At 34.5% G+C, this 21,575-nt stretch overlaps 3 protein-coding genes and 1 long non-coding RNA gene across 6 annotated transcripts; 2 read left to right on the forward strand and 2 right to left on the reverse strand.

Moving 5' to 3' along the window:
* Window positions 1–7,065: 7,065 nt before the first annotated feature.
* Window positions 7,066–8,002, reverse strand: LOC104817186 (uclacyanin-2). Its single transcript, XM_010546262.1, has 2 exons — window positions 7,720–8,002; window positions 7,066–7,589 (listed from the first exon to the last, which is right to left on the reverse strand). The coding sequence occupies exons 1-2, from the start codon at window positions 7,895–7,897 to the stop codon at window positions 7,243–7,245; spliced, it is 525 nt and encodes a 174-aa protein (XP_010544564.1). The 5' UTR covers window positions 7,898–8,002; the 3' UTR covers window positions 7,066–7,242.
* Window positions 8,003–9,380: 1,378 nt separating this feature from the next.
* On the reverse strand, window positions 9,381–14,516 carry LOC109116835. Of its 3 annotated transcripts, none has more exons than XR_002024426.1 (5): window positions 12,833–14,516; window positions 12,195–12,254; window positions 11,935–12,103; window positions 10,722–10,883; window positions 9,381–10,490 (listed from the first exon to the last, which is right to left on the reverse strand). It is a non-coding gene; the product is annotated as an uncharacterized LOC109116835 (long non-coding RNA). The 3 variants fall into 3 exon arrangements; XR_002024427.1 differs by having other exon boundaries at window positions 14,253–14,510; XR_002024425.1 differs by having other exon boundaries at window positions 14,229–14,509.
* Window positions 10,509–12,598, forward strand: LOC104817597 (protein DOWNY MILDEW RESISTANCE 6). The gene is made up of 3 exons (XM_010546847.2): window positions 10,509–10,908; window positions 11,401–11,648; window positions 11,837–12,598. Exons 1-3 carry the CDS (start codon window positions 10,666–10,668, stop codon window positions 12,420–12,422), a joined length of 1,077 nt encoding a protein of 358 aa, XP_010545149.1. The 5' UTR covers window positions 10,509–10,665; the 3' UTR covers window positions 12,423–12,598.
* Window positions 14,517–17,510: 2,994 nt separating the features above from the next.
* Window positions 17,511–19,903, forward strand: LOC104817188 (E3 ubiquitin-protein ligase RNF25). The gene is made up of 7 exons (XM_010546264.1): window positions 17,511–17,677; window positions 18,036–18,074; window positions 18,192–18,329; window positions 18,574–18,713; window positions 18,814–18,923; window positions 19,038–19,153; window positions 19,326–19,903. The coding sequence occupies exons 1-7, from the start codon at window positions 17,537–17,539 to the stop codon at window positions 19,683–19,685; spliced, it is 1,044 nt and encodes a 347-aa protein (XP_010544566.1). The 5' UTR covers window positions 17,511–17,536; the 3' UTR covers window positions 19,686–19,903.
* Window positions 19,904–21,575: the final 1,672 nt, after the last annotated feature.

Raw genomic sequence — 21,575 nt, forward strand, 5'->3', positions numbered from 1 at the left:
AGTATCCATATCAAAGCCAAAAACACCATCTGAAACCCAAATCTGAGACACACTAATCTCTTCTGTATCTTGGACAGGTCGGATTCGCATGTCTAGACTGTTGTTTTCTGAGTAACATTACCAACAAAACGGTGGCAGGTGCTCCAAGAACGTCTCCCGACTACCGACCGACTCGAGACGTGGGGAATCCAAGCTCCGAATCGGTGCATTCTATGTTGCGCCGATTTGGAATCACTTCCCCACCTGTTCTTTTGTTGCAGATTTAGTCGCTCGATTTGGTTGCACTTTGGACGGCTAATGGACCCCCCTCCGACACATATCCGACACTTTCTGGATTGGACCAACCAATCTACGAACCGTGACGAAGCTACGATTAAGAAGTTACTCACGCAGGTTATCACATACACCATTTGGATGGAAAGAAATTCTCGCATTCATAGAGACCGACACCTTACTATCCATCAAGCAAGATTCAAGGTTGATCGGACCATGAGGAACAAACTAATCTCTCTCCATAATCCGGACGCGACAGAAAACAAATTATTACAGCAGTGGTATCGTATTACTTCATGTAAGAACATGTAATTTTCCCCATCTGGTTATGGGAGATCTGTTTAGAGCTATCTCTAGTTTGTAAATATTATGACATTTGTTTTCTTTGGTATTAATTCAATCACATTTCATCAAAAAAAACATTACCAACAAAACCAAATTACATCAAAAACAAAAAACACAACCAGCAAAGTTATAAGCAAATATTTTTACAAAAAAAAAAGTTATAAGCAAATAATAAGTGTTTGGCGTGCAAACACTAACCAATTTATAGTCAATTTTTTAAAAAAATACATTTAATTTAAAGATAATAATAAATGGTCATACTAATAGAATTTGATTAAAACTATTTAAATCTAATTAAAATCAATTGAATCTAACTTCGATGGATGTACAGAGAGAATTAACGTATAGAAAATTAATGGAGTATTGTTCAAATCAATATTGACTTGGATTTAATTAATAAAATTTAAACTAATTTAAAAAATTAAAAATGTCACGTGTCTTAAGTACTGTACTATACCTTTTATATATAAAGATATAATTATTGTATATATAAATCTTTCGTACGTAATGTATTTAGTTATTATAAATAAATAGTTTTAAATAAAAAAAAACAAAAAGAAGATATACGAATGGTCTTTGAGAACATCAATAAAAATATATAGACACAACAACACCAACTTGCCTCCTTGGATTTTGTGACTAATGTACTATAATTAAACTAATTGCAATGTATATTCCTTCTTTTAAATGAGAATTGACTCTTGAAAATTACATAATAAAAACCTTCCATATTCTTTAAAAAAAAAAACACGTGTCACACCCTCCTACACAAACTGTACTTAAATTATAATTTTGGTCCCAAGAACAATTCTGACAGGGAATCTTAAATTATATACCATTAAAGGCAACAACAAATTGTATCTTAATATATAATAATACATATATTAAATAAGTATGATTTTATTTTTTCCATTAAAGAATAATTTATTTTTCAAATAAATTAGACACGTGTCAATTTCTTAGAAAATTTGTATATATAAAATTGGTAAAAAGTGGTGTAACTACAATAAAATGATTAATATATGTATCTTCAATTTTAATTTAAAAAATTAACAATATCATGAGGTTCTCTTTTATATATATATATATAATAACATGCATATATTTTTTAATTTGACAAAACAATGTCAATATTAATCTAATTTTTTAATTGAAATTGTATTATTTTCACCAAAATATTTATAACATGCATATATTTATTGGAATACAAAAATTTTATCTTTTTGGAATACGGAATTTTTTTTTGTTATTTATTTTCATTCAAGATTGCTGATTATATTAGAATTTCTTACGTTTTTTCTATTTTAACTCCCAACATTGACTTTTTGTATTAAACTTATATAAATAAAAACATGGGACACGTGTCAATCCAGTGTTTAGAGATATATAAAAGATTGAAATTGTATTATTTTCACCAAAACATTTATAACATGCATATATTTATTGAAATACCAAAATTTTATCTTTGGAATACAGAATTTTTTTATTATTTATTTTCATTCAAGATTGCTGGTTATATTAGAATTTCTTAGCGTTTGTTCTATTTTAAATCACAACATTGACTTTTTGTATTAAATTTATATAATAATTAAACCCGAATCCATTTTATTATAACACATTAGGTAGACAACGCAATTACAACACGTAGTAAAAGTATTGCATACACATGCAACACGGACGTAATACATAGTGGAAAATGGAAATTATATGCTATAGTAAATTACGCAAACATAATCAAATATACAACAGAAACAGTCGCCGCCTGAAATTGTCCAACGGTGTTGCCACCGCTGGTGTGGTTCATCGGAGGCGGCGGAGTGAATTCTGGGCCACCATTTTCTCCATGACCGCCAAATGGATCTGGCAGTGTAAAGCCCAAGCCAGGAGAGCGCTTGGGTTTTGATTTCTTGGGTGCTTTCTTACGGCCAGAAAGCTTTGAAATTTCTATTAAAAAAAAAATAGAACAATACTAAATGATAAAAATTTAAATATGTATTAAAATAAAACATTTACCTATGGTTGAGGTGGCGTTGCCATGGTAACACGCGACCAAGACCGTGCTGCTGTTGTTATTTGCGTCTGACATTGGAATCGGACAGAGCAACCACAATGAAAAGCATTAATCCTATGGTAATGAACTTCATTTTTTTTTACTTTGGTTAGAATGCGTTAGGCTTGCATAGGATCATTTTTATAATCAAATTGAACAGACGCGTGAAAACATTTGTTCTCGCCCGAGGATGGAAGATTATCCGAGACATTCCATTAATGTTGGCAACAGTTGATGAGGACGAAAAGTTATCCAAAACATTCTATTAAAATTTGGAATAGTAAATCACCCGTGACAAATTTAATTCCGTATGAACGTGTTGATATGATAACCATATAAGATAATTAGGGTTTTCTGTATCAGAAATATTATTGATTATATACACACCAATAAACACATAATATATATATCATCTAATTTTGTATAATATAATTAATGTACTAGTAATGTACGGATTTTGCATCAATTACATTATAATCATATGAAACTAGAATCTTATATTAATATATAAGATAGTTAAGATTTTTCTTTCTCATAAATATTACTGATATATATATATATATAAAAGTTGTTATACTAAACTTCTATTTTGTATAATATAATTAATGTACTAGTAATGTACGAAATTTGCATCAATTATATTATAATTATACGAAATTAGAATCTTATATTAATATATACTTACAAACTTTTAACTTTTACCATTACGAATAATTTTACACGGCACTCACAGCCTTTATTTGATAACCCATGCGTCCAAGGGTCACATAGACAATACAACACTTAATACAAACCATAATTATACATAAAAACACATACTTGAAATTCTATTTTATTATTTTTGTGTAAATAGATGATCGATAGTGCGGTGTGGAAATGTCCAACGCTGCCACCACCACTGGTGTGGTTAGAGTTTGTGTGGTTAATTGGGGGAGAATGTGGGGCGTCAAACGGCATTGTGACGCCGTGCTCGCCAAATGACAGTACTGTGAAGCCAGAGCCAGGATAATGCTTTCGCTTCGGTCCCTTACGTGGTTTCTTCATGCCAGAATAATACCTTTAAGTGATTTTTTTCTGCACAAAAAAAAATATATATTAAATAATTAAAATCAAACTGTAATGTGCTCTCTCCGTTTCAAAATATTTGTAGTTTTAAGTTATTTTCCATGTTTCAAAATATTTATCATTCTACATTTTCAAGATATGTTTTACAATAGTTTCCAATTTTATCCCTATTAAATTCCAATAAAGATAACATTGTTTTTATCATTAAATAGGATATATACGATTTTTTCTCTTTTTTCTTAAAAAAATGTGAAATAATCCAAAACAACAATTATTTTAAAACATTTACCGGTGTTGTTGTTTATCGAGATTAGGGCCTTTGAAGTTGGGAATGTGATGACCATGGTCAACAACATTAAAATTATAATGATTCTCATTTTGACTATGCTTGGAATGCATTTCCGTAGAGTGACTTTTATAATCAAATTAACAGAGCCCGTAAAACGTGTACGAGGGTGGAAGATTGTTCAATTCATTCCATTAATGTTGGTAAGAGTTAATAAAGATGGATGTTTATTTAAAACATTCCATTAAAATTCCATTATGGCAAAGTGGTGTGTACATATATCTCCAAAAACCACGTGAACGTTATATCGGTACTAAATATTCAAAACCCTAGGTACTTTTTTAGATACAAATCAAATTATATAGATATATATAACAACTTTGATTTTTGATTATTCGAAGAATTTTTCTATTTTGATATATGGCATTAGTTGCAATGTATCAAAACCATTATCGATTTTACGCAATCACTTGTATGATTAATAAAATCAACCTAATGTGCTCAAATTTCTTACACATCATTATCATTACCATTTTTGTTAGAAATGTTCTAAATCGTGCGATAGAAATATATTAAAATAGTTCTATCTCCCTTTCAGTATAATTCATGTTAAATTTTATAATCTAAAAAATTGTTGTTCCTTCTCTATCTTTTAACAAATAATTATATTTAAATAGATTAATATTCATAAAAATCTCCAAACTTGATTCGTCGGTAGCATCAGAAAGGCAGTTATTGTCTTCTTGCATTTATGTCATAAGGAACAAAGATCAACTACTCAGGTTTAATCAAAAGACGGGTTGCAACTCATATCAGCTTGTAGCCGAACTAGGAAACTTTTTCATTAAGTTAAAGCATTAAAACTTACATAGATAAAAACATAGCTAAGACCACTTACAGAACCCACACGATTAGTTCATAAAAACCAACAGACAACACTTTATAAAAAACAACAGACAACACGTTACTGTAACGACCGATTACGGCAGTAACGTATCAGGCCGATGACACCGCCGACGAGTGGTATGAGCAGGATAAGCAGATAAAGCCATTTATAAACTTTCTGAACAGGCGAAGACTCGGGGGCGATATGGTCACCTATAGGAGTGAAAGGATCTAATTTTGTATAATATAATTAATGTACTAGTAATGTACGGATTTTGCATCAATTACATTATAATTATATGAAACTAGAATCTTATATTAATATATAAGATAGTTAAGATTTTTCTTTCTCATAAATATTACTGATTATATATATATATATATATATATATATATATATATAAGTTGTTATACTAAACTTCTATTTTGTATAATATAATTAATGTACTAGTAATGTACGAAATTTGCATCAATTATATTATAATTATTCGAAATTAGAATCTTATATTAATATATACTTACAAACTTTTAACTTTTACCATTAAGAATAATTTTACACGGCACTCACAACCTTTATTTGATAACCCATGCGTCCAAGGGTCACATAGACAATACAACACTTAATACAAACCATAATTATACATAAAAACACATACTTCAAATTCTATTTTATTATTTTTGTGTAAATAGATGATCGATAGTGCGGTGTGGAAATGTCCAACGCTGCCACCACCACTGGTGTGGTTAGAGTTTGTGTGGTTAATTGGGGGAGAATGTGGGGCGTCAAACGGCATTGTGACGCCGTGCTCGCCAAATGGCAGTACTGTGAAGCCAGAGCCAGGATAATGCTTTCGCTTCGGTCCCTTACGTGGTTTCTTCATGCCAGAATAATACCTTTAAGTGATTTTTTTTCTGCACACACAAAAAATATATATTAAATAATTAAAATCAAACTGTAATGTACTCTCTCCGTTTCAAAATATTTGTAGTTTTAAGTTATTTTCCATGTTTCAAAATATTTATCATTCTACATTTTCAAGATATGTTTTACAATAGTTTCCAATTTTATCCCTATTAAATTCCAATAAAGATAACATTGTTTTATCATTAAATAGGATATATACGATTTTTTCTCTTTTTTTTAAAAAAAATGTGAAATAATCCAAAACAACAATTATTTTAAAACATTTACCGGTGTTGTTGTTTATCGAGATTAGGACCTTTGAAGTTGGGAATGTGACTTGGTTGGTGTTCAGTGTAGCACCATGTGGAATTGTTCTTTCTTAGCAGCATTAAAATTATAATGATTCTCATTTTGACTATGCTTGGAATGCATTTCCGTAGAGTGACTTTTATAATCAAATTAACAGAGCCCGTAAAACGTGTACGAGGGTGGAAGATTGTTCAATTCATTCCATTAATGTTGGTAAGAGTTAATAAAGATGGATGTTTATTTAAAACATTCCATTAAAATTCCATTATGGCAAAGTGGTGTGTACATATATCTCCAAAAACCACGTGAACGTTATATCGGTACTAAATATTCAAAACCCTAGGTACTTTTTTAGATACAAATCAAATTATATAGATATATATAACAACTTTGATTTTTGATTATTAGAAGAATTTTTCTATTTTATTCTGACAGATTTGAGTGGCATCCCCGGTCAAATCCCAACAAACACATCGAACGTCTCTTGTTTAGGCTTTACAAGTAATTAAACCATCACAATAAATAATATCCACAGTGGTTAGCTGCGGCCAAATTAATTTCGCAACAAAACAATATAAACTACAATTTAATTCTTCAAATTTCACAAACTGACACGGTAAAAGAAAAAACGTAACTCATAACCCTATATATAAATCAGGTAAAAATTAAAATAAAATATTTTTTATTTGCACGATTCGATTTAATCATTCAAACTCTATGCATCACCGGCCCAACATCATTTTAACCATGGGCCCAGTGGGCTCATCTTCAACAAACACTTCATTAGCGAAGGCCTTTTTCAGAAAGCCCCGAAATATCTTCTCGGTGCCCCTTTTTCAAGGGCCTTGATGTCGTAATCGATACGGCCTTATAAAAATTTATCTCTATGATGCGAGCGATCACTGACTGTAAAAAAGTAAAAAAAAAAAAACAAAGTGAATAAAAGAATAGAAAATCAAGTACCATTTTTTATTCCGCGAGAACAGGTCATGATGGAAATCATAACACTAAAATTACAAAATAAAAATAAATAAAACCCTAAGAGGAGCTGACGTGGCGCACCCCTTCTCTCAAAACACACATTCACACACAACAAAAACCCAACAGCGAAGCACTGCCTCCAGCCTAGCCCATGATCCAAGCCCCATAGCCCAACGCCATCGAAGCACCCATCATGGCATAGCCCATGACTCCCCGAGCCGCCGCACTCGGTGCCGACGGTGACCTGGGCGACGCCGGCGGAGACGGACTTCCGGTAGGAGGACCGGCGGAGGGTTGGACGTTGACGGCGAGCTTCATGCCAGCTTGACAGTGGCCAGGTGTCGCACAGATGAAGTAGATAGCTCCGGTCGCGTTCAGTGTATACTTGGTGTCTCCGCCAGAGAATTTCTCTAAGAGATTGCTCGTGTCGCAGTTGTCGTAGCTGTCTTTGTTCACCACATCCACCGTATGCGACGACCGGTACTTGAATTCTTTTTTCGCATCAATTTCACAACAACAAATAAAAAAAACATTTTCAATGTTGAGAACGAGTAACTTATTGACGAGATGATGTACAAAAAAGGAATAGATAATATAGAAACGAGGGCTAAATATAACTACCAAGAACGTCGCCAACTTTGAAAGTCTTTCCTCTAGTCCAAGCTGTATAATCAAAACCTTGGATCCATCCAGAACTATCGCCGACCAGGTATGTCTCTGCCATGGTGGCCGGAACCGTCACCAGGACGAGGAGGATGGCAGCCGCTCCGGCCATATTTGAGATGGCTGCTTTTGCCATGGATGATGGAACCTTGTGTTGCAAGTTACTGAACAGAGAGAGAGAGAGAGAGGAGGCGAAGAAGAGGGCAAACGGTGAAATGTTATTTATACGCACAGAGCATTTGAGGGATCTCGAGGAATTTAACAAAAAAAAAAAGGAAGAATGAAAAAGTCTCGCCGTTTCTCCAACTGTGTATTTATTTTTGTAGTATAATTTATGCCACATGATGATGCTTACCAACTCTCATCTTTTTTATATTCAAACGATGAAAGTTAGAATATTTCATCAATCGGTCGAAGGCTTTGTCTCGTATTTGTCATTCACTCCAATGCCTTGGCGTGTTTGTACATGAGCAGACCCATAATAACGATGGCACTTTTAACGATATTTTATTATTTAGATAAACATGAAGGGAAAAATAACATTGGTACAAGTTCATTTTGGGTTCATTTAGCAACAAAAAAAAAAAAGGGTTAGAACTTGGAGATTCTACGGTATCCGTAGAATTGAAGCAATTACCAACATAATAAATAGAACTCGTTCAAATTAACAATGCATACAAAAGAAAAGACGGGGAAAGTCAATCAAAGGGTACAAAAACGTTGTTGATAAGGTCTTCCTTTTGGTGTTGGTTCGTTGTCTAATTCTCATCGTCTCCACGACCATACATGCAAACGTTTTCGAAATAATTTTCGGGATATTTCCGCAGAGAATATATATAAATATAAATCATGTCTAAAATGACAGATTTTTTCTTAATTACTTGTGCAAAGACACGAAATTTTTTACTCGTGTTGTTTCAACTTGTAATAGAATTTTGTAATTGAACTTGTTTCTCCACTTGATCTTTATTATAAAAAAAAATGCATATTGTTTAGTGTGTGGGATCCTAAATAAGATATGGTTTTAATGAGATTTATATGAATGAACATCGTCAAGTGATCAAGATGCGACGACATGACAGTAACTATCTGGACAGAAGCTATGTGGTAGTCAAATATTCGAAACTCGGACGTCTTAACGGATAAAACGGGTCGAAGCAACCTGCTTCCCACGTTCAAGCTTATTCAATAATCGCTGTGTTTAGGTGATACTTGCCTTTTCAATATTCTTATTTTTTTTTATAAAAAAGTACAGCTTTGATTAGTTCCCCTTCCCAACCACTATTAAATAATAATAATAATAATAATAACCATATTAATAATCATAATCCATATCGAACGATAACGCTAGGATCAGTAGCTAATTATGTTTCTGACATCATCGACTTCCTAGTTCCTACCGAGACCGCATTAACATATACGATCAGTTATTTTATGATAACTGACCATTTTTTTTCTGGCCAGTGACAATTTCAACATTCGTTTTTTCAACGATTTCATTCTTTATATATATCTATATATATATGTATATCATAATTCACAACGGACTTTGGTAGATAATCATCTTAATTCACAATTTCACATAAATCATCTGGGATAAAAGTAAAATGGACGCAAAATTACGATGACAAAGAAAGTACCTTGCAATATTCCGATGAGGCACCGTAAGTTTTCCTGGACAAAGACAAAGAACATAAACCATACCCAGTGTGTGGAATGACAGAATTATAAGGTGAAAATGTACAATATCCCTTCACACGAGTTCAAACCCACTGGACAAACTTTACCAAAAACAAAAAACATAAACCAGACAAAAGCATTTCTGAAAATTGAGAGAGAATGATTTTCTTCTTTTTTCTTCTTCTTCATGGATACGATAAACTAGAAACACCAATACACGAACTCTGCCAATATGGGCTTCAGTCAAAAGCCGAAGCCGAAAACCAAGACCAACCCCAAGCCCATCAAACGTGTCTCGGCCATTCGACAGCCCAAAAAAAACAAAACCCGGGCTTTGGTACCACAGAGAAGTAAAAAGGCAAGAGGTGGCAAGTGGCAACTGTCATAGACTCATAGGTCAAGTGGTCAAACACTTGCTAACCCACGAGAAGGACCCTCTCAGAGAAACACCACCCCTACCTCTGTTTTAAGGAGGAAAAAAAATACAAAACTTAGCTTTTTTCTTGGTATACAGATGCGCCTTTGCATGCAGATACCTCCCAAAAAAAAAAACTCAATAAACTTATCGGCCAAAAAATAAAAACCCAATAAACCATCTAATAGTTATCTAGTTTTTAATATAATAATAATAAATAAAAAAAAGCAAACGGTCGCGTATTTATTTCTTCCAGTGAACCTCGACCTAAATTTCAACCTTACGAATGACGTACCTCTGAAATATTTTGGAATCGTCTGTCCTCCGTGTTTAAACAAAAGAATAATAGAATAATAATGATGACGATGATAATTTCTACCTCATGAACGGCGTACACAGAAAAGAAGCTTAGTATCCTGTCCTCAGTATCTCCTGAGTTAAAAGAAGAAGGTGCCCACTATTCCAAGGGATAAAAACCGTTGAGCTTACCTGAACTCAGCTTACCACCATCTCCGCAGATCATTAGTCCGAGTAGCAAAAGGTGCAACTAGCCATCCTCTCTTCCCCGATACGTAATAACAAAGGGCCACCTCTCTATCTTGTTTTTTTAATCGAAGAGCCATTTCTCCCAACACTTAATGGAGATGTTTCCAAAAACCATGACCAAGCAAAACAAGAAAGTTAGAAAAATGGAAACTATCTTCTTTGGAATCAGCAAAATGCATGTATAAATATATGCATGCCGCCTATCAGCTGATTCAGGAAACAACGACCACACAAAAAAACTAATAGGATCTTTCTTTGCGAGAATGGAAGAAATGAACAAAAGCATGCATGATTCCTTCACCAGTGCCATGACACTTACCGAGTCAGGGGCTGCTCGGGTGCCTTCCCGTTACGTTCTCCCGCCCTCACAACGACCAGCCCTTCTTCGTCCAAACATCAACACCGCCCTTCCTGTCATTGATCTTTCCCTCTTGGACCAACCTTCCCATAGATCACAGACAATCCACGAGATACGTATGGCCTGCAAGGAATATGGTTTCTTTCAGGTATTACTTATATCTTTTCCCTTACGGGTAGATAAAACATGCAAAACTCATATAACTCAAGACTCATGCATCATGACATTCCAAAAGAAAGGAAGTTTGGTGCTTAAACGTACTATTCGTGTTCTTCATGTACTATAAACTTATTCCATATATATTCTCGTCTATCAGTCTCCCTTGGGTCATTAAACAATCAGTACTAGGTTCGCGTATAGCGTCTAACAATAATATCACGATATGAGACATCATCGGAAAGGCAGTTATTGTCGTCTTGCATTTATATCATAAGGAACAAAGTCCTTCGTCTAGGACTAACTAAGCTTAAATCAAAAAGACAAGTTGCAACCCATGTCGGCTTGTAGCCGAAATATGAAGCTATTTTTTCTTCATTCTCCATGCATTTTGCATGCATCGTGGTTTACCGAAAACAAATCACCAGCATTACGTATCATATGTATCCTTCTCCCTACAGATTCCAAACTTACTTCTCTGCAGGTTATAAACCATGAAATACCGTCATCAGTAGTGAAAGGTGCCCTAGATGCTGCAACACAGTTCTTTGACTTGCCTATGGAGGAAAAGATGCTTCTGGTGTCTGATGATGTTCATAAACCAGTACGGTATGGCACCAGCCTAAACCATACAACAGACAAAGTTCACTATTGGAGAGATTTCATCAAACATTACTCCCACCCACTCTCAAAGTGGATTGATTTATGGCCATCAAATCCTCCATGCTACAAGTAAGTAACCCTAATTTAGGCCAGCTTCATTATCCAAATCTAAGAATCTTTATTTCCTCGAGGCTTTCAAGGAATTTTTTTTTATAGAATCTGAGTGTTCCAAGGAGATTCCGAAAACTACAGTAGATGTTGTCAAACAAATACTAGTCATAACTTATGAGATTCTCTGAAATATTCCTGCTTGTTAGGGAAAATATGGGGAAGTATGCAGAGGCAACACAAGTGCTACATAAGCAACTGATCGAAATTATAATGGAAAGCCTAGGCCTGGAGAAAAATTACTTACAAGAAGAGATTGAAGACGGCTCACAAGTCATAGCTGTGAATTGCTATCCAGCATGTCCCGAACCAGAAATTACCTTGGGAATGCCACCACACTCAGATTACGGCGCACTCACCATATTACTCCAGAGTGGCCAGGGGCTCCAGGTAATGGATCACAACAATAACTGGATCTGTGTTCCATATATTGAAGGAGCTCTAATAGTTCAGTTGGGAGATCAGATAGAAGTGATGAGCAATGGCATATACAAGAGTATAATTCACCGTGTCACACTGAGCAGAGATGTCAAGCGACTCTCTTTTGCAAGTCTTCACAGTCTGCCACTGCATAGGAAAATAAAGCCATCACCTAAGCTCGTAAATGAAAAAAACCCAGCTGCCTATGGAGAATTCAGCTTCAACGACTTCCTTAACTATATCTCAAGCAACAATTTTACACAGCAAAGATTCATCGATACACTTAAGGAGAAAATCCCTAAAGATGATGCCTAGAGATGCCTGCTGGTGAGTTACATACACTATAGATACACATACTCCGTTATAACATAAATGCTTAAATAAAGTGTAGCAAGTAAACGCCTAAGTACTTGTTTATCACATAAAAGCATAATTAAATGCTACGGACTTGTACGACTCATGATCTGAAAATGATGCTGCTGTTTAGCTTTTACAGTTCTGTCCAACTAAAATCCTAACACTTCCTTCAACACAAATTAGGTTCATTTTTATATAGTCTCAACTCTGCATATGCTCCCCTCAGCATAACACGGCTGGTGCCTCACCGATGTCAAGTTTGGACATTATATTAATACAGCCATAACATAACATAAGATTCTAGGAAGGTATATGACATAGTTTACAAAAGGCAATATCAAAAGAAAAAAAGAAATAAAAGAACCAACCCAGTTCGAGTCGGAATGATGGGGAAGGGAACATACTAGACAGCTTTACCCCTGCTTTTTATGCAGTGAGGCTGATTCGAACCCGCGACCTCATACCCCACAGCAAGTGAGCTTACCGCTGAGCCAAATCGGCCCATAAAAAAAACAAAAACAAAACAGCAACAACAAAAATTCCTGCTCTTTTTGTGGAGTAATTATTGCATGTACCATGGAAAGCTAAAGCAGAAACAGATATATGCATATGTGCCACATGCTCTTAGCCACGAAATTAGCTCATGAAAGTTTATGGAATCTCCATATATGTCCAACCAAAATGAAAGGATATGTGGATGGAAAGGCTAGGCCGAATAAAAACTACAAGCAAAAGTATTTAGTAGCATTTTGAAGTCATAAATGCAAATCTTTTTTTAAAGTTCAAGAAAATGCTGACTAAAAATGGATTATTCTAATTCATTTACTAGAAATTGACTAATCTGACCATCACCAAGTCTAATACACAAAAGTATCAAAAGGAAAAAGAACCAGAGTTTTTAACTTCATCGACTGATATTGAAACTAGCAAACTTGTTTCTCCTTACTTTTATTCCCCTCCATTCTAAGAGGGGAAATATAATTATTGTGCAAGGCATCTTTGTTAACTCAAGCCCATCAAACAGTATTCTTAAATGCCATTTAAATTTCTTTCATCATGCACCAATTCTTTCCAACCGATATAGGGTTCTTGGTCTGGGGATTTCATGCTGGTTGTCCAACAGTGTCTTGACATGTCAAACGCTCAATGAACACTGAAGAAAACACTTATACGTAGGTCAACATAAAAAATCAACTCATTCACTACTTCACATCAATGTTTATTGATACATAAGTGTCTGTATGTCATGCTACATAGCCATAGCTTGCCAGATCAGTGACAAAGCAGTGACAGATTGTTTCTACTTTCTATAATATATCTGAATCGCAGTTGATTTATATTTTTTATCTCTTAAGCACATTATATACTTGATAACCCATGAGCAGAAACAGAAAAACCATTTTGGAAATTGCATCAATCTCAAGAGTACAAATGGATATAATATGGTGGATAGGCATAAGCGATTTCAACATTCTTTTCGCAGAAACGGATACAAGCTACTTGGTACATGAACAAAATCAGTAACACCGACATGATCTCGCGGAAAATACGCCAAAAAATCTCGATCCTCACACAATATCCGTCAGGACGACGAACACAACACAGAGGCAAACAAAACATGTTCGAGAAAATTCAAATCTAAACAGTAAATACTCAATTAAACCGCGACGACCATCCCAAACGCTTCAAATTTCTCGAAAGCAGTACGAGTTCGTTCCCACAAATCTTACAAAAGAATCGCGGCGTGGAGATCGAACCACTTACAGAAACCTAGAGCGAACATACAACCTTCGCAAGAGAGGATCACCGTTGCGCAGAATTCTCCGATCGACTCTCCAATTACGGCTCTCCGTTCCGGCGAAGCTCTCTAGACGCCGAACGTTACAACCCTTTGTTTTGGCGTTCATCGATTTCTCTTTTTTTTTTTTTTGGCAGGACGTTTCTGGATTCTTCTGCGATTTTTTTTCCGCTGAACTTTTTTTTTATTTGACATAAATGTTTTCCCAATTTAAATTTTAACATAAAAACGTGATTAATTTGATGTTAATAGATGATTTAGGGTCAGTCCCCACTATCCTTAACGTCTTCAATCTATGTCCAGGGCCAGGGGTAATTGATATATGCTTATTGATACAGCAAAAATTGAGTTATAATAACCAGTGTTGTTGTCATTAGCCGTTATAGAAACAAATGAAACGAAGCATAACGTTTATTAAATATATGAGAAAAAAAATTAAACTATTGTTACGTATTCTAATGGAAATAATATTTCTACAACGGACATTAAAAAAAATATACATATATATTTGAAAATTTCAATTAATTGTTATACAACACGATAATATAATATATTTTTATTATATGTCTTGCATCACATGTTCTTTATATTTTATGGAGTCGATATGTCATAAGTTTTATATAATAAATTTAAGATATGATTCGAGGCAGTTTTATATTGTGTGTATTATCATAAAATCCGAAATTTTAATAAATAAACAATACATTATTATTACATCTTAATTATCACAATATATGAATAAATTTGGGAACATGAACTATGAAAAAACTAAATTATAAATATCACAATAGTTATATTTATTTAAATTAAAGCAAGTGGTAATCTATCATATAGTAGTAGTTCATATCGGATTCTCTATTAACACATATTTTAATATATGCACAAAAGTACAATTAAAAAAAGGAAAAAGAAAACCATAAAAACATCACAGAGATTAAAAAAAGTTTTAAAAAAAAATTACTTCTACAAATCGTGTGCTCGGATTTTATTTTATGTAATAAAATAGGTGTAAAGTATAAGTTTATATTGACAGCAAATAAAAAGAATTAGGACCACCAGTGTGATATAAGATTTCAAATTCTGCTCCTGTTTAAAAAAAATGTCCCAAACATAAAGTAATCTGCACCCAAAAAGAAAATGTAAATTAATATATCTATTAATAATACTTAAATATTTTTGCACCGTGAATAAAATTTACCTAACGTTAACCCAACATAGATAGTTCAACCGGTAAAATGGGGACGTAAAACGTCTGTTCCGTCGCGAGTTCGAACATTAGAGTGGGGAGGAGGTATTCACATGACTTCCCTCTAACTCGGGATTAGTCCGGACATCAGGCCGACGTATCTCGGTTACCCAAAAAAAAAACTTATCTAACGTTACGATTAAAGGGTTAAGCATGGACTTCCATTGACAATCAGATATTGAATCGGGCAAATGGAACTCACGTACGTTCACGACCACATTCATGCATTTTAATGTATAATTATATATATATATATGTATGAATGTATATATATATATATATATGTAATATGTATGTATGAATAAAGCTAGTTAACCGGCAATAAAGGTCTAATTGAGCAAAACATGTTTGATAACACCTTGATCACAAGTTTATTTAGGGTTTAGAAAAGTTATATATCTCATTTTAACTCTGTTTGTATATATGGATGAACAAGGAGTTAAAAAAAACATCTACTTTACCTTCCAATTAACAGCATGAACTATATTGCCGGCCGGGGTAGGAAACAGATCCACCATTCCTAAAACCACACGATCAATTGAATTAATCAATTGAAAAATAAATTTCCATTTGAAGAAAATATCCGTTTGCAATTGTTGTTATTCAACATAAACAAGAAAGTACTCCCGGCTCCAGAATTAGTCTGGACTTTGGTTCAAGATACCCGGTTACAAAAAAAAAACATAAACAAGAAATTATAATGTATACCATTCAAATATCTCTAAGTTTATAATAACAACCTGAAAAAAATATGTGATTACTATACCATACCATTCTTTAACCAAAAAAAATTACTATACCATTTTGACACATGCATAACCAAATTAAAGCAAAAAAAAGAAAGTGGGTGGCATTTTTAATTGAAAAAACAACATAAATATGAAGAAAAAAACGAATTACCTTCGATATTTTTTAACAAAGACAGTCATTTCTTTTTCAAATGGAATGAAATTTATACCACAAACATAAATATGAGATGCAGAGGCTTCCCAAGAAATTTTGCTGAAAAACTCGATCGTGTGTAATTATTATGAATTATCGACGATATTCGGTAAAAAATTCGGGAAAAATAGTTCCCGTGTTCAGAAAATTATGAAACTTTGCCACAAATAAGATCATATCATCATAGTATTGTGTACAAAAAAATCAGATCAATCTAAAACTATTAAACCGACAATATTAATTGAAAAGGAAAGAAGAATACAAGTGTTTATTGCAAACAATAAAAAAGATTTAAATGCTTTTGAAAATCTTGCCTTTTCTTCACTTTTAACCGAACTCTTTACACGCACATCCATTACGCACACCAAGAGAGAGAACAGGAGATGCTGAAAAAATTTCCAACTCGGGTTTGAATATGCATGCATTTACTTACGTACTACGCCCTTTGTCTATATATGCAGAGATGAATATATATATTGTCGGTTTCTTAAGATAATGTGTAAAATATAAGCGCAAGAGATCGTCATCGTCATCAGATAGACATGCATGAATCTTCTTCTCTCTTTTCAAGACGCAAGTTGATGCAAATTATGCATATCAATGTATACAACGGAGAAATTGGCATTTCATCATTTTTTTTTTAAAAAAATATATATTTACATTTAATGCAATAAATACCCAATTCAGAGAATCAAAGCTAGTTGGCTCGATCCACAACGTCAGAACATACGACAAGAAAGAAACCGATGAAGGATTCAATGTTCTGTACTCCGCTAACCGCCAATGTTTTGTTTATTCTCGCAAAAAGGGTAATTTTATGGGCCTTAAATCGATGCGGAAAAGGGAGGATCTAATATGGGCTTAATATGGCCCATAACAGAGAAAATGGGCCCATTATCACCAATCGGTTTTTTTAAAATCCAATCAAGAGGGCTGTCTTTGAGAGGGAATAATGTTTGGGTTGAAATTGGAAACTCTCGTATATTAAGGGGGTGTTATTGAAAATTTCTTAAATATCGGGGAGACGTTTATAGTCTGTTCTCCATTCTTTGATTCTTTCGGGATCATCTCAAAGAGAGACTGAAAATGGCGGAAGAAGAGGAGGTCGCCATGGAAGTGGAGGCTGTGCAAGCGGTGTACGGAGAGGATTGCATCGTACTAAATTCGTACCCTCCTCATCTTCAACTCCACATCAAGCCCCGCACCGCCGACATCTCTTCCCAACAGGTCGGGCTCTTTCTATGTGTTTTTTTTTTCTATTCACGTGATGTCAGAAACTGCGATCATCGTCACACATATACGCCTTTTCTTTGATTGTCTCATCGAATATGCTGGCATGAGAGGAAGAAATCCTAGAATATCTCAAGTGAGATCGTCTATTTAGGGTTTTTCTATTCCATTGCCGGTGCACTGGACGGAAAACCAACATGATTGTTCCTTTGAAGTATAATTAGGTGGAAATAGATATGTAACTTGAATTGCTCATATCGTTTTCTTAGTCATTATCTTGATTTTTTTTTTCTTGCAATCTTTGATATTGTATAAGGGATCAGCCTGTTTATCATTTGGCTTTTCCACTTTGCAGTTTGTGGAAGCGATTATGGGAATACAAGCAGATCTTAAGGTATTGCAGTTTCTTTGGTGGTATCAAATTATCAGTGTGATTAATGTAGAGGTAGAGCTTCTCCTTGAGGCCCTTAATTCTCATATTAAGCGAAGTTCACTCCTTTTGCTATTTCAGTATCCGGAGGATCCGCCTTTGATCAGCCTCTTAGATTCGAAGGGTCTTGATGACCGAAGGCAAAAGCATCTGATGAGCACTGTGCGAGAAAAAGCTCATGAATTCTCATCTTCTCTAATGCTAGTAGCACTTTGTGAGGTACAAGGTTACATTTCTTCTCGTATGCTCCTGCAAATTGTTACATTTGACTTAATAGTCTGAGGGGGAGAAATAATTGATCGAATTAAGTAAAGAAAGAAAATGGTGAACTGGTTAAAAGAGAAATGATCTGCAGATTCAGCATTTCTCTTTGATGGTAAGGTTGCTGAATCGAAGATAATGTTGTGTGGTTTAGAGTAGAATCTCCTGTACATGTGAAACATTGATTTCCATATGTTCCCAGGAAGCAGTTGAGAGGCTCACCGTTATGAATCACCCGGATGGGGATTGCCCGTTGTGTTTATACCCGCTAGTACCAGAGGATGGTCAGAGTACACACTTGCCATTTATGAAGCTGATGTCTTGTTTTCACTGCTTTCACTGGTAGGGATTTTTTTTAATCTAGCACCAGATGTTTTGTTTTCTTGCTTCCCCGATTGTCTTAGTTATCTCATTCTTTTTCTTTTTAATTTGAATTGAACAGTGAATGCATCATTAGATGGTGGAATTGGCTTCTCACACAGAAAGAAGCTGATTCAAATGACTCATCTAGTGACGCCTTACATCCGCCTAGGGAGATGCATGATCAACACGGTTCGTACGGAATGAATATCAGGATAAACTGGAAAAGAACATAGATAAAACAGTAATTCTTCTCACAGAAATCTTTCTCTTATCTGATTGATCCAAACAAACGATATCTCGCAGGCAATCCTGGATTACCGGACAAAAACTTGGGAAACTGTCCAGTGTGTCGTAAGGTTTTTGATGCAAGTGATCTAGAACACGTTCTTGGCTTGATCAGTGCTAAATCGTCTCAGCAGGTGATATGTCAAACTTCAGCTTCATCTTCATATTGTGCCGGCTACCATTGCTATTGCACCAACAGATTCAGCTGACAAATTCTGCATACCCTCCTGTTCCGTTGTTTAATGCATTATAACTTCTACGCGGGTTTCAAACTTATGATTTCCGTCATACTTTATGATAAAGCAGGGTTCGGATGCGACGGTAGGCGAAGAGAACAGCCTGCTGCTTCAGTCAGATTCAGAGAACATAAGAAGAGAGCGGTTTGAGGCCATACTGAAGTTGCAGGAAGAGAGAGGAGGTCTCGTCCAAACTAAGAAAAGCATATCGGTCGTGCCCGGAATGTATCTTCCTCCGACTACGTCGCCGAAATCATCAACCCGAGAAGCTTCTGAAAATGAAGAGACAGAGACAAAAGCCGCTGTAGGGACAGACTCAAGCAGCTGTTCCAACAGAACAGGAAGCAGCCGAAACCGTAACTTCAACAGAAAGAAGCAGAGTGCCCAAAAACCAGTAAGATCAACGAGGCAATGGGTTCAGAAGAGGTGATGGCTCATTCAAAAAGCAAAGCGCGTGGTTAGAAACTGATCCAATTTCCTTGATGGTCTCCCTCCGAAATGATTTGAGAGATTTGCCGAAACAGTTTGGGCCGTTAATGGGCCTGTAATGTGTATGTATTCCTTCAGGGGTAAGATTGACATTTTCAAAAGTCAAAATCATATCTGACACAAATGAAAGTCAAAGTCATATAAGACAAAAATATGTAAGGTCAATGTGCTTCGGCATCCCCTCACCAAAGCTAAAATGATATCGTCATCCAATCAAATGTAAGTTCGACCATTTTCAGTCACTAATCATGGATATTTATATGATATCTAACGGACATTTAAAACCAGTTAATATGGATTTGTTATAAGAAAAATGGACTGCGACCCAATTGAAAAAACGTTATCAAAACGTGAAATCTTTGCTTGGATTCACAACGTCAACTTAATGTCTACTATATATAATGCAAGTGCAGTGACTTTTTTAATACTCCGACAATCAAGGGATTAATCAGATGATAATTGGGATTTGGACGGTGTCGGTCTAATTATTAATCGGATCTAAATAAAAACAACAACAAGTTAATTAGTCCACACAACAACAACAACAACAAAAATCGGAAGCAGCTGGCTCTCTTTAAATGGTTGTTTTGGAACTGTTGGTGAGCTCATATAATTACAGACATCTTTGCCCTTCTTGTTTTGTGTACATATATATATATATATATATATATTCATACAGATACGCATAAATTTGTAAATTGGACCCCCTCTTGTTGTTTCACATTTATACGCCGAATGCAAAACCATATAATATTTCATTTCCCACTTGATACCAACATATTAATTGATTGGGAGAAACCCCTAGGTGAATTGGCGAGGAGCATGGTCAACATACCGAGAGGTTGGGGGTTCGACTCCTTACCCGTTCACATATCGTCTGTCAGTTACGGCTGATTCACATCTCATGCGTGTTTTGCAGGCTCGTGCGTATGAGTTTGGGTTTACTCGGTCAGCGCGCCCGAAGGGTTGCAGACGGGGTTTCCGATGTATAAAAAAAAACATATTAATTGATTTGTTATGTTCATTATATTTTTAGATTACGAAGAAAAGTCAGCAGACAGACCTCGTAGTAACACAAAAAAATAATATATATATAAAAAAGCAAATATAATTAGCTGAGAGGGTGTCTTTTTTGTAGAAAAAATGGTCAGACTCGGCCTAACTATGGGTCCAAAACATTTTTTTTCTAGATTCGGCAGAAATATTTTTTTTATTAGGAATATTTATTTAATTTTATTAGGATATAAAAAGAAGTATTTTTTTATTAAATTTAAACACATGAAAAAGTTTCTAATTAAATAGATATGCCTTCGTATCATATCTCTGTCCATGATTAATATCCAAACTCGACGAAATATACGGTCCTCCAAATTAATATTGGAGTATGTATAATGAATAAGTATATATAAGAAATTTAGGATAAAGGATTCTTAAGATCTGTGATAGATTTTAACTTATTTGTACACAGCAATAATTGATTCCTTTGGTAAATTTTTTTATCAAAGTAAAATCTGTAAAATTTAACTCTTGTCCCAAAAATATGTGAAAATATAAGATTTATATTCCAATATTTTAACATATGTATTCCAAAAAATAATATACAAAATAAAGTGTGTCAGTGAGTTTATTCCCATTAAATAAATTGACAACTCTGTCTATTTATTTTATAGTATTTTCTCTAATAATATAGTTTTTTCACAGATATAACATTCAATGTCATTAAATAAAGGAACGCACGGATTCGCTTCTTTAAATATATTCACACTGGAATATAAAAATAAAAATAAATTTGTAGGCGCAAATAACAGGAGTGAAATTAATGGTCCAATAA

The sequence above is a fragment of the Tarenaya hassleriana genome, unplaced genomic scaffold, assembly GCF_000463585.1.
Source record: "Tarenaya hassleriana unplaced genomic scaffold, ASM46358v1 Cleome27, whole genome shotgun sequence".
Lineage (NCBI taxonomy): Eukaryota > Viridiplantae > Streptophyta > Magnoliopsida > Brassicales > Cleomaceae > Tarenaya > Tarenaya hassleriana.

What these genes read in the sequence shown, in the direction of transcription:
- LOC104817597 (XM_010546847.2), top strand. Translation starts at nt 10,666, where the DNA reads ATGGAAGAAATGAACAAAAGCATGCATGATTCCTTCACCAGTGCCATG. An exon ending in AGGAATATGGTTTCTTTCAG is followed by an intron (nt 10,909 to 11,400) that starts GTATTACTTATA and finishes ACTTCTCTGCAG; the next exon opens with GTTATAAACCATGAAATACC. An exon ending in TCAAATCCTCCATGCTACAA is followed by an intron (nt 11,649 to 11,836) that starts GTAAGTAACCCT and finishes CCTGCTTGTTAG; the next exon opens with GGAAAATATGGGGAAGTATG.
- LOC104817186 (XM_010546262.1), bottom strand. Translation starts at nt 7,897, where the DNA reads ATGGCAAAAGCAGCCATCTCAAATATGGCCGGAGCGGCTGCCATCCTC. An exon ending in CAAAGTTGGCGACGTTCTTG is followed by an intron (nt 7,590 to 7,719) that starts GTAGTTATATTT and finishes ATGCGAAAAAAG; the next exon opens with AATTCAAGTACCGGTCGTCG.
- LOC104817188 (XM_010546264.1), top strand. Translation starts at nt 17,537, where the DNA reads ATGGCGGAAGAAGAGGAGGTCGCCATGGAAGTGGAGGCTGTGCAAGCG. An exon ending in TGCTAGTAGCACTTTGTGAG is followed by an intron (nt 18,330 to 18,573) that starts GTACAAGGTTAC and finishes ATATGTTCCCAG; the next exon opens with GAAGCAGTTGAGAGGCTCAC. An exon ending in TGTTTTCACTGCTTTCACTG is followed by an intron (nt 18,714 to 18,813) that starts GTAGGGATTTTT and finishes TGAATTGAACAG; the next exon opens with TGAATGCATCATTAGATGGT.